This window comes from Podarcis filfolensis (assembly GCF_964270895.1).
Source record: "Podarcis filfolensis genome assembly, chromosome: 1".
NCBI classification, from domain to species: domain Eukaryota; kingdom Metazoa; phylum Chordata; class Lepidosauria; order Squamata; family Lacertidae; genus Podarcis; species Podarcis filfolensis.
Window position 1 is genome coordinate 79395389 of NC_139604.1, and position 14821 is coordinate 79410209.

The window sequence follows — 14821 nt, forward strand, 5'->3', positions numbered from 1 at the left end:
TTGGTGGTCCATGATAGCTGGTGGATGTTTCCTCAAGAGCCAGGAAACAGCCAGAACTCACCTGACAGTTCTGAATGGGGAGAAACTACTGGAGAAGGTCACATGCCTCCCACCGCCAAGCTAAGGTGGACTCTGAGAAAGAGATCATTTCAGACCAAGCACAAGCTTTAGTGTAAGCAAAAGCATATATGGGCTCATGTGGGTCCTTTGGGGGGAACCCATGTGAACTTCCCTAGAGCATCAGCCACAGTCTGAAGGTGAGAAATCCTTACCTAACAGCATCTCCTCTCAATCCTGTGCTCCTTACAAGGAGGTGTTCAGTGTCTTGCTTGAGCTGAAGTTGCCATTCTTACAAAGACCTTGACCAAACCAGGGCCTCCCATTCAGTTCCTGGAGCAGCTGCCTCAAGCTACAGGTGTGGCTGAGTGTCGAGGAGCAGAACAGCTTCCCAACTATCCTGCAAGAAGCTACAGCTTCAAGTCCAACTTGGTCATCACTACCTTTCAGAATTTCATCAATGGTCAATGCCCCCAAAACCCCACCTATGTTTCCCAGCCTCTTAATGCAACCTATGTGTTGCCTCCAACACCATTTGTCATCTTGAGCTGTGTTCATAGCCACCCCCTCCCCAAATGGTTGTTTGCTTCCAGCTATTTGCCACTGTTACCTTTCAAAGCTGCGTCCATGGCCACCCCGTGATCTGTATTTGGTGTTATGCAGTGAGGTGGCCAAGTTTGCTAATGATATCAAATTACATTCAGGATGTTAAAACAGAAAGGGGTTAAGGAGGACTCTACAAAGGCCACACCTACATCTTATATTTAAAGCAATATTATACACTTTAACAGTCATGGCTTACCCCAACAAATACCGGGAGCTCAATAATTCCTGGATGCCTAGATCCAGGTTTGGGGCAAGTACTCTTTGGTGAGAGAACCCCAGCAGAGATTTAAAATCACAAAATATGCAGCAAAGTAAAATGTGGAAAGATGGGCTGTTAGACCTTTAAAATATGCTCTGCTCAGTGCCTTCCAAAGTCCCCCTCTTCCCTTAGCATACAAAAAGACAAGTTCAGTAAGTTTAAAATGGTTTACTTATTCCTTTTTTATTTCTTCACTTTATTTCATTTAATTGAAATATTTTCAATAAAATATAAACACATTAAAAATGGTTTGCTTACAAACTCTTCAGAGGCCAGATTCATGTGCATTCAGCATTCAAAAAAAATTTCCATTCAGCATTCAAAAAAATGTTGCACGGGCAATAAAACTTGGCTTAGTTCTGAAGCAGTGAATATTCCTAACTTAATTGGTATAGGAACTCAAGAGTGGCTTGTTGGAACCATGCGGTCTGGCCTTGGAGCAACCAGCTGAGACCTCCTCACACATTGAGCTTCTCTGTTACTGGGAGAAAACAATAGGCTTGATTACCTAGTTGCTCCCAAAGTGAGGCAAGCCTGGCAAGATAGTTTTCTCTATGGTCTTACCCCTTCATGCATTAATCAGACTTAAGTATGTTGATTGTATGAGGCTGGTTATCCCACACTTAATCCTTTTCAAGAGCAGCTGATAAGGTTCTGCTTAGGCTTTACCCTGGAGGATAAGATAGGCAGATTCCCACTACAGGGCTTTTTCAATAACAGCTCCCTTTGCAATTCACTGGCAAAGACAAATAAGTTCATCCCACCGATTTTAAGGTGGAAAGGGTTGTTGTCCCAGGGTTTTTTTTGTTCAGGTAAATTATTTTTTAGACCTGCCTATAATGTTTAATTATGTTTTCTCTTGCAATTATAACTAATTTCAAGATCAGGTTACATGCAAAGATTTATTGATTGCTTTTTACCTGTTCTATATGAATGCCAGTTCATTTGCTTGGGGAGATAAATAAAACTATGCTTTTTTAACACGAAGGTAATACTGTTTTCTTTCACTAGATGAGCAGATGAACAATAAGCAGCAACACAAGGAATGCATTTGTGAAATTTGATAATAGTTCTAATTTTTTTTTCAGGACTTCAGCAAACATTAATGAATTTATATTATTCTGAGTGTTTTGTGGTAAAATACGTGAACATTTCCAGTAGAATTCAACCAGCCCAACAGAAGTGAGCCATTCTCAGTGAACCATTAACAGACACTCTCAGTTAAACATTCCATGGAAAAATGGTTGAGATTGACTGAATCATTGATGTCTGAATAACTGAACTGCATAATAGATGTATTTTTGAGAGCAGTTGCCTAAAACAATGCTCTTCTAAGCGAACTCCAACTCCAAATCAATTGCAAATCTCCATGTGATCTTCAGATGAAGGGTTGAATAGGAATTTAATTAATAGATAATTTATTACAGTCAGACCAGCTCATATAACACAATTACAGCATTCATAAAGATAAAATATACAATTAGAGCAGTTTGCAGCAGTAACTCCTGAATTAAAATTGAGATATATACCTGTACACATACGTGTACAACTGAGATTTGGGCTACCATAAAAATTGACCCTGAGGCGCCCCAAGGGTGACATCAGCTTTCCCCTAGTAAACTATTTTATTCTAGAACCTGTACCTACAAATCTGGGCATAGAATCTGGCTACCAGCCAAGCTGTTAATAGTTTGTTTATATATGAGCATTATTGTACTATTAACCATAAGGAGTTGCTTTAGGTATATTTTAAAGGGGGGCATGGATCTAAAACTATTTGTGCAAGCAAGTATACTTATCTGTAAACAAGGGGCTACTCATATTCCAGAGACAGGTGGCTGCAACTCCTGTGCTACATCATTGTGATGGGTTCCACACTCTTATGTTGTTTTTTTCCAGGAGGAAGGAATTGCCAGCTGCAATAGATCCACCCATCATGGAGGAGTTGAATAACTTTGCATGTATAATTGGGGGCTTCAGTTTAAACCATAGTATTTTATATTGAAAATTATTAGGTACCTTGTTAAGTATACTGAAGTCCAGAGTCATGTTTCTGCCCTAATTACGGTATTGCGTGCTTTTACAACACCTTAGCCTTCAACATGGGAGTTCCATTTCTGTTATGTTTTATAGCACATCTCCTTGCCTTCGTTTTGATTTAAAGCCTATCCAAATAGGTTAATAAACAAGCTGCAGCAGTTTCCTAAAGGTAGCCTATTTCGTCTCAGGCAGCAACATGTTATCCACGTCACCTTGAAAATGACCTTCATTTCCATCTACCCACTCGTGCAAAATTTGTGATGGGTCCCTATTTTTAAACATGACAGCTCTGGTGAACCAGTTTCCTATAGCAGCTGTGGCATAGATGGGAGCAGGGGACTATTGGGTAATGTTCAAGTAACCTTCATGTTATCCAGTGACACTAATAAATGGCCAGTGACATTCCCATCATTGCTCTGAACTCATAGTTGGAGAGCATTTCAACTAATTTAACAATCCTTATCAAGGCACACCGCTTATTGAGTGAGGGTGCCATTGTGGTTTTAGAAATATTTTAAACATGTGAAAGATTGCGCATAAACAAGTATAAAAGCAACAAAACATCACCAACCAAGCTGCTGTTTGCACAGTGAATTATAAAATATCCCATCATGCTTGTGGGGTAAGTTAAACATGTGCTGCAGAATTGAGATTCCAGGGATTGTTGGCAGGCAAGTTAAATAGACCACACAGAAAAATTGGCACTAGACAGTGAGTGTCTATTATATTATCTGTGAGCTGCAGATCTAGATAAAACATTGTCTGAAATGCTGCCCCATTTAATCCTAGTGTACAATAATACATTCGGACCCGTGATGGGATGTCACAAGACGCTGCTCAGGGTCACTGGACTACAAGGTTACTGCAAGCATTGGCATGAGGAAACTTATGATGAAGTGGAGATTAGGACTGTCCAAATAACGCCTTCTGAACTCTTACCCACCATGTGAAATATGCCTCACTAGAAATACTTCCTTATAGCCATGTTGGGAAGAAAGAATAGGAACCGTAAGTGTATTTGACAGTAGCCAGCAAAAATATGCTTTCTACGGGTGCAACTGGTTGCAAGTTGTGGTATGGAAACAGAGGCCCATGATGAAAGGGTATGCAGTTCAAATGTCAAGTAGACACTTTTATTATTGAGATAAAAGTCTTACAAATAGGAAAAGATGAAAAATAAGTTGGCAGTTTCATTAGATTCAAAAACTCTGCTATGAACAGTTTAAGTGCACAAAAGTGATACAAGTTTACAAGTAGAATGAAGCACCACAAAGAAAAACCCACAATGCAGTGACTACAATGTAGTAAACAAGTTTTGCTATTCTACTTTCCATTTTCCCTGATTTATTCGGTCTCTGTTCTCAATGTGTGGTGCTCTCTCTTACAAGGCTATTTGTCAATAGGTATGAAATGACTTCTTTTTGTTCAAAGTATTTCCTACTCCAGATCAGAAGCAGAGCATCTGGATTGCGATCAGCACAGAAGTTAAGCCAAGGACCATCTTACTACCTGCTGTAATTGGGCTGCCATTACACAAATCTTTTTGGCAGCAATGAAATACGACGTTTCCAGTCTTGAATTCTTTCTCAATAAAGTCAATTTCACAGTTGGAGTATTTCCAGCACGTAGAGATATTTCTTCCAGTACCTTAAAAAACAACAACACAAAGACAAGATTTTATGGAAAGTAGTTTGCTTTCCTGCTGAGTAAGAAAATTGGGGGAGGGGGAGGGGGAGAAGAGTTTAAGAATGTCTATTTAAGTCTTCCATACCTTTCTTAGTTATTTAAAAAAATATTGCCTATCTGTTCAAAACACGCAAGGTGGCTTTTAAAATACTGTCATAAAAATATAGAGACAGCATCTAAAAAGAAAAAAAATAAACCATGTGTTTGCCCCCAAATCTTATTTGAGATATTTTACTTTACAAGAGCTATTTGAAGAAGCAACCAGCTTCCTATTCCAGTAACAAAGGCAATAGTATCAAGCCAAAGTAACCATCCAACACCCATTTGCTTCTCTGCACAGGGGCAAAGGAGAAAATTAAGGGGAAATGAAAATGTGTACAATAATTTCACATTGAATCCAAGACCTACTTTACTTCTTTAAGTACAAAAGATGTAGTTTGTATGATTTATCACTCAACATTTGTTTTTAATATGCATTTATTATGAAAACATTTTAAATTCACTTTCATGTTCCAAAAAAATCTATCACCATATCAAGAAGTGTCTCAGGGAGAGAGCTCTACTTTTTGTGGTACAATGCAAGAAAGATAAACTAATTTTCTTACAAGTATTAGGTTACATCCATTCTCATGGATTGCCCAACTTTAAAATGCTCAGGGACCCCTACCACCTTCCCTTAATGTTTCATCTAATTGAATCAGCCCAGAGACTTCCACATCATCAAATGTACCCAAAAAAGTACAATGCTAGGTGTACAACCAGCAGTTAATGAGGAATGTTAATGAGGATGGGGAGAGAAGAGTCAGAAGCAGGACAATTAAATTTGCCTAATGCCATATTTAAACCAATGCAATCTCCTCAACGACCTATCCCTAAAATAATTTGAAGAAAAGGCCTCACTTCAGTGAGTTGGGAGGGAAAAATGCATAAAATACAAGTGCTGACCATAATGAAGTAAAGAAAATAGTTCTTTTAAAATTGTACTTAATCACAAGTTACACATGAATCAGATAAGGCAGCATACTTACCCAAGTTTACCAATATGCAAGAATCAGTATCACCCGAGCATGTGACATTCGTTTTACATGGAGCTATACCATCCAGACACTGATAACATTTTAAGGCAGCTCCTAAATGAAAGAGGGGAGGAGAATAGAAGATGGTCTTATTGCAGGCTTCCATCATGAAACTAGATTCCTGGTAACAAGCTTGAACTACAATATTGATGTAGAAATAATTAAAAGATAAGTTAAAAGTGTTTAAGCGTACCGCAAAGGCATATCAGATGTCACAGCTCATCAGAGCACATACTGCTTTAGTAAAGATCATGCCACCTTACCTGGTTGCTAGGTAAAACTCCCCACCACCACCTAGTTCACTTTAACATTAACAATAGAATTCATCCTTAAGTTGCACTCTGAATGATCTCTGTTGTCCTTCCAACAGGGGAAGCTACAATCCTCCAGAGATTAAGGTAAAGGTAAAGGGACCCCTGACCATTAGGTCCAGTTGTGACCGACTGGGGGGGGTTGCAGCGCTCATCTATCTCACTTTATTGGCTGAGGGAGCTTCCGGGTCATGTGGCCAGCATGACTAAGCCACTTCTGGTGAACCAGAGCAATGCACGGAAACACCGTTTACCTTCCCACCGGAGCGGTACCTATTTATCTACTTGTACTTTGACATGCTTTCGAACTGCTAGGTTGGCAGGAGCTGGGACAGAGCAATGGGCGTCCGGGGGATTCAAACCGCCGACCTTCTGATCGGCAAGCCCTAGGCTCTGTGGTTTACACCACAGCGCCACCCGCATCCCTCTCCAGAGATTACTGGACTTCAAAACCCATCAGTCCTGTCAGCATAGGCAAAATATATGAGATGTGGAGTCTAACTACCTCTGGAGGAACATCCCTGCCTGTATCATTGTATTCTAATGCTGTTTTGAACAACTTTATGTAATTTTATTGTGTGTCATCACAGGTTTCCCATGGAAAGGAAAAAAGGAGTTATAAATTTGAACCAAATAAAAATAGTTTGTGGCATTAATGCAAGGCTTTTCTCATCGAGGGAACCAAGTATAATCTAGTATGTATGCAAAAGAGCCATATGAAGAAGTCTGTTCTAGACTTCCCGATTCAATTCTAGAAGATCTGACTACAATACAGCTGGAGTCAGCACAAACCAGTTTCAACAGCAATACCGCGAGTATAATATCACAAGTCTAGATTAAGCTATGAGCCATAAGCAGTGGCTGGCATCTCTGAAGAACTACCTACCTACAAAGGAAGAACCTACCACATCCCAGTAGGTTTGCCTCCAGGAGTCAAAATTAAGCAAGTCCTCCTTGGCCTACTAGAATCATAGCCCACCAGAAACCGCCCCCCATATCTATTACTCTTTAGGGGAAATACCAGCAACGACTGTTCAAGTCCACATTTCTCTCCCAGCCCCTGAACCCCTTTTTGTGAAGCCCACCTCCTCTGCTCAGTGCCTTGCTCTAAGTTCACACTATTTTTAATAGCACACTTGCATACTTACCAAAGTGGCTGAACAAAGTCAGAACAAATGTGGCAATCAAAACGGTGGTAACAAGAGTCTTCATCTTCCAGTTATTATTTTTCCAGCCTTAGCCTATAAAGCAAAAACACAGTTTGGTTGGTGCTGGATGTTCTGAAGCAACAATTCAATGTAGCACTACGGCAACTGTTGTCAGCAGAATCTTTTCAACTTGCCAGATGGAACAATCCCCTATCTCCTCCCATCCTTGAGCTGTTCTGGAATCCTCCGAACCCCCACCAGAGCCAATTTCAGAGCATTTTGTGGGGGGAAGAGAGGCAAGACCAGTTGTGTTAGTGGAAAACCTTGTGCAGACTTCCACTACAGCAACCAACCAACCAACCAACCAACCTGCACAATACCACAAAATCAAATGTCACCATCCTTTGTTAACATGCCTCACAATGAGCAAAATGGAGGCATGTGCTTTTTTTGTGGAGCACAACACCCATTTCTGTTTGCTTAACAGAGGTCTTACACAAGAGTGAAATTTGCTTGCATCTCTTAAATTGAGGGCAAATCCTCCCAATTTCTACACCAAACTCTCATTGCCACCCCTTAATGAGACCCCTTTACCCAGTGATGCACAACCACTCCAATCCCTCTTTGGTGCCAATAACTTTATTTGCAGCCACAATTCTATTTCTTTTGGCAAATCGTAGTTTAATTAAGCTGTTCTGGAGCAAGAAAAAAGTAACAGCACTAATGACAAGGCCAAAACAGCAGTCTTGCGCAAATCTGGTAACACTGAAAATGTGTGGTGCAAAAAAAAATATGAGGACTGGCATGTCACCCATTTTCTATATGCACTATCCTATGTTACCATAGGGGCAGAATGTAAGGAGACCAATTGTAGTTCGAGCCAGAGTCAGAGACAGGTGGAGACAACTAAGTCTTGGCTTGTCCCCCACCCTCATCAGGCTACAATGCCAACATTGAGGAGGTGGAAATGGATAGCCAGTGCCACCCTCTGGGCTGGTTCTAAATAAGGAGGCAGGTGGGCGTTGACTGAAGTTGGGGTAGTGCCCCATTTGCCCTCATAGACCAACCTCCTCTGACCAAAGAGAAATCTAATAGCACATCATATATGGATGAATCTTCAGGTAAGGAAAATACAAAGTGGCTGTTATGTACAAAATTATAATCTTATGTACTGTAATCAAGTACAACTTATTTAACCATTGCTGAATACTATATTGGACCACCTAAACTCCACCAGTTAAACACCCCACCTAAACACCACTAGAAAAGCTTATTGCATAAGCCTAGTTGTCCTAACTACTTGGCCTTCTGGCTTGAGAAGAACGTATCTACCAATGAAATCCCAGGAATGGAAACAAGCTCCTTAGTTCTTGGATTCACAGCCAATATATAGGATCCAGGAAATTCAAAACTGAGGATTAGCCCAGGTAAAAATCAAAGAAAAATGTTTCTTTACTAGCAGCAAGAATGGAATCTGAAAGCGATGTTTTTCTTCTGCAGACAAAACATACCACAGCACAAAAGACATCAGGAAAAACTTTGTGTGGAAACAATGAAACTAAGATTGAATCCAGAAGATAAAAATAAGACTACTCTGTTCCCAAACATCCCAAAAACTGTTTCCGGTTTGATGACTTGTTGCTTTAATTCTTTCTTTTACACTCAACTAAAATTCATTCTGTAGCAGTGACAAGACGAGAAAACTGCAAAAACGGTTTCTGTTATTTATGGGCTTGATGTGGTATCAAACCTTATCACCCAGCACTACTAGCTGCATAGAGTAACAAAACTCTTTTCTTCTTTAAACTGGTGTACCCACTTATCTGGACTGAGGTCTTGTCAGTATTTCTGCTTCTAACAAAACATTTCTGCCTGCTTGACACCTCAGTAATTAGTCAAAGCTTCTTGGCCAAAGTTTCCTTCCTCCAGTTTTGCTTTCATGGTGCCTGCAGACTGGACCAGAATTGAACTCAGCAATGCAGCTCATTGCTTTTTTTGGTTGCCATTTCCCCACACAACAGTTCACTTTGAAGTAATAACAAAACAGGATGAATTCCTCTCCAACGGAAGAGGTGCTCCAACATGTTAGTGTGTGGGCTGCAGTGTGTAGGTGTGTTGCGCGAATGCTCAGGGCGCTCCTCCCACGGCTGGAAAAGGTTTAACCTCTGGTATGCTAGTAAAACTTAATTACTGTTTTGCGAAATGATGCATGTCACCAACATGGAAAGTCTGGAAAGCTCTGCTCTAGAGGCCCAGCTGAAAAATCAGCCATGGGCCACACCCATAGTAGGCAGCAAACTTCCCACAAACAAGTAGGGTTGGGTCACACCAGGTTGGGTCTGCAGCACCTTCGTGTAACGTTTTGCCTTGTGAAATGTAGGATGCTATTTTACACCTCCCCTCTTTCCTCTTGTTCTATTTCATTTGCCAATACCTTTACATACCGTTTTCTTTACAATAACGTTTCCCCACCTGAGGAGAATAAATGGCAGGAGGTGCGCACATTACAGGTTCCTACTGCGAGAAATAGTCAGGTAGGTACCTCTGAGACCATCGCAAAGTAGACATGCCACCGCCGCTAGGGACCGAGACAGACTTCCATTATTTCCTCCCAACTCCCAGTGAAACCGATCTGGATCATACAGAAATGTAGTGAATCCAGTTCCCCACCAAGGCCCTGCCCATGGGCGTAGTCAGGATTTTTTTGGGGGGGGCAGCAAGCTTTTGTTGGGGGAAGACAGAGCCTCAGTTAAGCACTTTTATTGATTTATTGGAAAAAAAAATTCCTTCCAGTAGCACCTTAAAGACCAACTAAGTTAGTTCTTGGTATGAGCTTTCGTGTGCATGCACACTTCTTCAGATACACCGAAACAGAAGCCTACTTCTGTTTTGGTGTATCTGAAGCCTACTTCTGTTTTGGTGTATCTGAAGAAGTGTGCATGCACACGAAAGCTCATACCAAGAACTAACTTAGTTGGTCTTTAAGGTGCTACTGGAAGGAAAAAAAATTTTTGTTTTGACTATGGCAGACCAACACGGCTACCTATCTGTAATTGATTTATTGATTATTTATATTTAAGGCTACGCCTATGGCCCTGCCCATGCGCCGGAATGAGCAACGAGCTTGGAAGGCCCTTATATACGACAAGCCCGTGCATTTATTATATAACGATAATGCTCTCCAGCATGACGGAAACCTCTCCCCTAGTATCAATAGGTGCGCATTTCCCTTCGCTTCGTACCGCGAAGTGTGGCGCTCGAAACCGGGCATTGCTGCGCCTGCCTCGGCTTCTCCGCGAGACCGGCCTGCTAAACGAGCGACTATTTCGGTCCCGAATGCCTTCCACACGCTTTCCCCATGACGACCCGCCCACCTCCCGGATCCGACCAGGGATCCGACCCCATTCGCGCCGCTCGCATCTTGCAACGCGCAAAGGGACAGAGTGAAGGCGCAGGAAAGTCTGGAGGAGAAGCCGCGGGGGTGTCGCTGATGCTCAGGAAGACCCTGGCGGAAGAAAAAGGCCCCTTGCACTCACCCCCTCCTCGGCTGCTCCGCGCTTCTACCTGCACACGCCTCTCAGCTGCTCCGCTCGGCCCTGGGAAATTGTTTTTTTATATAGCAAAAGCCAGCCTCGGTTTAGCCTCATTGGCCGAAGGCGGGATTCCTGATTGGCTTAAGGGCTAGCGGGGAAGGTGACGTCATGGGTTAACTAGAGGGAACGGCTCCGTCGCCAGTAAATCAAAAACTGTCTTTGATTGGAATTTGCAGTTTAGGACTCCCATTAAAAAAAGGGGCGGGGGACTGTAGTTTGTTACAAGTGCTGGAAATTGTAGCTCGGCGAGAGGTAAATTATAGTTCTCAGGATACCTGGGGGACTTTATGAACTTTAAATGCATGGTACACAGCCCCTCTCTGTCACTGCTGAGAGAGAGGTAAATAAACACTACTCATGGGTATAGCGGGGGGGGGGGAGCAACTGCCCCCTCCTAAATCAAGTCAATCAATAAAAATATTTAACTAGAAACCGTAGAAATAATTTGAGAGGGTTTTTTTTCTGAGCACTTGGGGTCAAAAGAAAGTAATTCAAAACAACTGTTATTGAATATTCCGAATCTGCCAGAGGATGGTGCCAGGTGGGTGTTCTGCCCCCCCCCCCCCAACATAATTCCTGGCTACTCCCAGGACGGAACTCTGATAGATCCTCGATCAAATATCACCTGCTAATTATTGCTCAGCTACAGCGCCTGGAAATAGAAAACGGGATGTTCTCTATCCAATCCAGCAGATTCCCCGCCGCTTCCTCCCTCCGCCGAGTAGGGTTTCAGTTTTAAGATCCGTATCTGAGTCTGCTGAAGGACGCTCTGCGTCTGTATTTTATGTTGAAGCACAGTTAGGAACCCGCCTACTGAAAACCAGATATCCAAAGGAGAAAAAGGCTGTCAGAGGAAAGAGTCACCAGCCAGAGGTTTCTCGGTCGTTATTTAAACAGGTGCCAGGTCAGAAAAACTAAAATGTGCGCATTGCTACTCCACAAAGTCAGTTCTGAGCAGCCCTGAATTGTAGCGGAGGCCCCTTTTAGATGGGGTGTGTGAGAAGTTCAAGGCTGGCCACGTGGCCATAAAGGAAGACACACCTTCCAACATTTTGCAGGATGGAATAAATAGCCTGGCAAATTCTTGTGAAGGTTCAGTGGGCTGGGCTTGATCTGCACAATAAATGTGCTGTTATAGGAGATTGTGAAATGAATGGAGAACCTTCAGACATTTTTAAATATGCAGACCACATGTTTTATTGTACATATTAATGGGGTATTATTATTTAAATGTTCTGATGAATTGTTTATATTAATAATGTATGCATTTTACAGGGGTTGAGTTGTGGAGTTTATTGCTAGGATAATATTGTGTCTAATATGACATTGCCATTTAGTAGGTATTCATTAAATACCATTGTTCCTGGCTCAGTTTGGGGTCCATTTCAGCTGGTCCTCATCACCTGAGGTTACTGTGAGAGGGAGTTATTTCACTTACCTGGGCGTAAATCCTGTTGCACTTGGTGAAACTTGGTTCTGAGAAGACATGTATAGGTTTGCTCTGTTAAACATCAAACCTAGGTGGGTACATATCTTCAGCCCCTGGCTCTCTTGCTTACCCCTTTGGCCTGCAGCACTGCTAATTTCTTTTGGCACTACACCATTGTCCTGTGTTCTCCATGAGAGGCTGAGGGGGTGTTCCTACTTCTATTTTCTTAAAAGTGCCACTAGACCACTCTGCAAGGGCAGGAATCTAGACAGTTTGATTTTCTTTTACCTTTTTATTAACTTTAACTAGCAGAATAGCAGGTTTTTACACTACCAGTTACACTTCATACTTGCACAGGTAGCTAGCTACCCATGCCTCTTTGGTGATATCTTGTGTAGCCATGACAGAATCCTGTTGTGTCTGTTCTTCTTCTGACTTGGGGCTCTGCTAATCTTCTATTTCTTTTTTTCTTCTCACCAGTTAGCAATAACTGATTCCCAGGCTTGCAGCCAATTTTCACCACATTCTATATCTGTATCTTTTTCAAAGCACACAGTATCTTTGTCCTTCCTTATTCTGGCTGGTGTGATGCGCTTTCTCTCTCTCTCTTTTACTGGGGAAATGGCTTTATAAAAATTTATTCAACCCCTTTTACTTACAGGAAGCATGCCTGCTTGTTTATCTACACTAGATTATTTCATTAACATTAATTCACAAAAGGGCAATCCTTGGGGATACTGATAGGGTCATTTCAGGGCTTGTTAGGCATAAGTTGGAGAACATGGAGAAAGAAAACTGATGGCTAGGGAACTCGTTGCAACTATGCCAGTTTATATAACTCAGATGCTGTGGTGCTTAGGCTACAATCCTAGGCACACTTTCCTGGGAGTAAGCTCCGCTGAATTTAATGAGACTTAACTCTGAGCAGATGTATATAGGAGTGCTCTGCTAGCAGCAACTGAGTCAGGTTCAAAGTGGGGCTTAAAACAGGGCTGTAGTGAGCCCTCAGTCTCAAGCTGGGTAGCTACGTGCAAGTCACACATTCCTGTACCTTTAATACCTGTGCAGGAGCAGGAATTTCAGCAGGTGTAGCTTATCAGGCAAGCTACATCTGCTGAAATTCCCTCAGATACTGTTAAAAGTTTAGGAGCCCCTGTCATCTTTTGCACCTAGCCATCCTAAAGGGATTTTTATTTTCTTCATCCTGTGGATTTTCCCCTGACCCCTCAGCTCCTTCAGCCTGGGGTTGACCCCAGAAAACACACACACACACACACACACACACACACACCCCTTCCATATTGCCTGGCAGCAGGCAACGGATTGACTGTTTTGTGCCTCCCTGCCCCTTTAAAAATGTGCTGCATGAGCATTCTTTATATACTAAAACAGCCTTTGCCACCTTGATGACTACCAGATGTTTAGACTTTTTTCTTTAAAAAATTCAGACTAATTAGATGCTAAATTATTCACAAGATGTATATATTATGCACATAATCATGTTTGTGTCAAGCTGTATGCAATACGGGCTCTGGTAGAAATTTTGGTAAATTTGGCAACATTTCTACTTTCATTGGAATCTTTATTGGAATAATTATTATATTTACACATTATTGTAGTCAGTGCTTTTTTTTAGGTGGCACTCAAAGGTATGCAGTACTGGCACCTCTTTTTTGTTGTTAAAAAGTGTGCCACTTACTGTAACAGCTTCATGATACCAGCAGCTATTTTTCTTTTTTTTTTTCTGCATAATTCATGTATTATAAATACTCTTCCAGAAAATAATTTAAACAATTACAGTACTTAGTTTCAAAATATTCACAATAATTGTTGAAGTATACCTGTCTTGAGTGCCAGTTCATACATAGCTTTTGTTCCACTTGCAAGCAGTCCCAACTGTCCTTGGGATTCGTGTGGACAAATATACAGTGTGAACTTGACTATCACATATGCAGACAGCAGCAATTCCCATGATTGTGGCAGCATGCTTTCTCCTGCTGACATGCTCACAACCACTGCTGCTCGCAACGTCTGTGAATGCCTGCTCACGTGTTGACTTTATCCATAAGATGTCATACCTGGGGCCTGGTGGAATTGTTTACATTGTTATGCAAACCAGATCAGATTATACCAGTTCATAGCATTTCATATTGTATTCTAAAGCAGAATAAATGTTATTAAGCCCTGATTGTAGTGAGCTAATGGGTTTCACTGTGCCCTTAGGAACTTGTTGGAGTCTTCTGGAAAAAATTCAGAAAACTTACTGCTTTCAAACAGTGTGTCAATGCTGCATGAATGCTTTGTGTGTGCAACATAACCATTGACCTCAGTGTAATTTTGCTGCTGTTTGACAATGCTGCCAGCTGTGTATTATTTTTTTCACTGGACATTTGTTAAAAAAGATCAAGACAGAACATAGACATGTAATCAGTACAGGATAATGTTTTGATTCAAAGTTGCTATAGGCTCTATGTGGCCTACACTCTATAGGAAATATTTGACAAGAGTTGGGAATATGAACAATGATTCCCAAATGTAGGATTGCAGAAATGTGACCTTTCCATTCATATACATTATGCTTCTTAAAAAGTGCTTTCACTGTCCAAGAGTCTTGGA

The 14821-nt window shown here is 41.6% G+C and overlaps 1 protein-coding gene across 2 annotated transcripts; it reads right to left on the bottom strand.

The window, feature by feature from the left end:
* Positions 1–1075: 1075 nt before the first annotated feature.
* Positions 1076–10823, bottom strand: LOC310757731 (CD59 glycoprotein-like). Of its 2 annotated transcripts, XM_083603302.1 has the most exons (4): positions 10720–10823; positions 7184–7275; positions 5677–5778; positions 1076–4609 (listed from the first exon to the last, which is right to left on the bottom strand). In XM_083603302.1, exons 2-4 carry the CDS (start codon positions 7245–7247, stop codon positions 4410–4412), a joined length of 366 nt encoding a protein of 121 aa, XP_083459428.1. In that variant the 5' UTR covers positions 7248–7275; positions 10720–10823; the 3' UTR covers positions 1076–4409. The 2 variants fall into 2 exon arrangements, with proteins under 2 accessions (XP_083459428.1, XP_083459429.1); XM_083603303.1 differs by lacking the exon at positions 10720–10823 and having other exon boundaries at positions 7184–8690.
* Between the last annotated feature and the right edge of the window lie 3998 nt (positions 10824–14821).

Coding starts and splice junctions, on each gene's coding strand:
- LOC310757731 (XM_083603302.1), bottom strand. CDS start 7,247: ATGAAGACTCTTGTTACCACCGTTTTGATTGCCACATTTGTTCTGACT. Junction 5,779..7,183: donor GACTTTGTTCAGCCACTTTG/GTAAGTATGCAA, acceptor TCTTTCATTTAG/GAGCTGCCTTAAAATGTTAT. Junction 4,610..5,676: donor TTGCATATTGGTAAACTTGG/GTAAGTATGCTG, acceptor TTGTTTTTTAAG/GTACTGGAAGAAATATCTCT.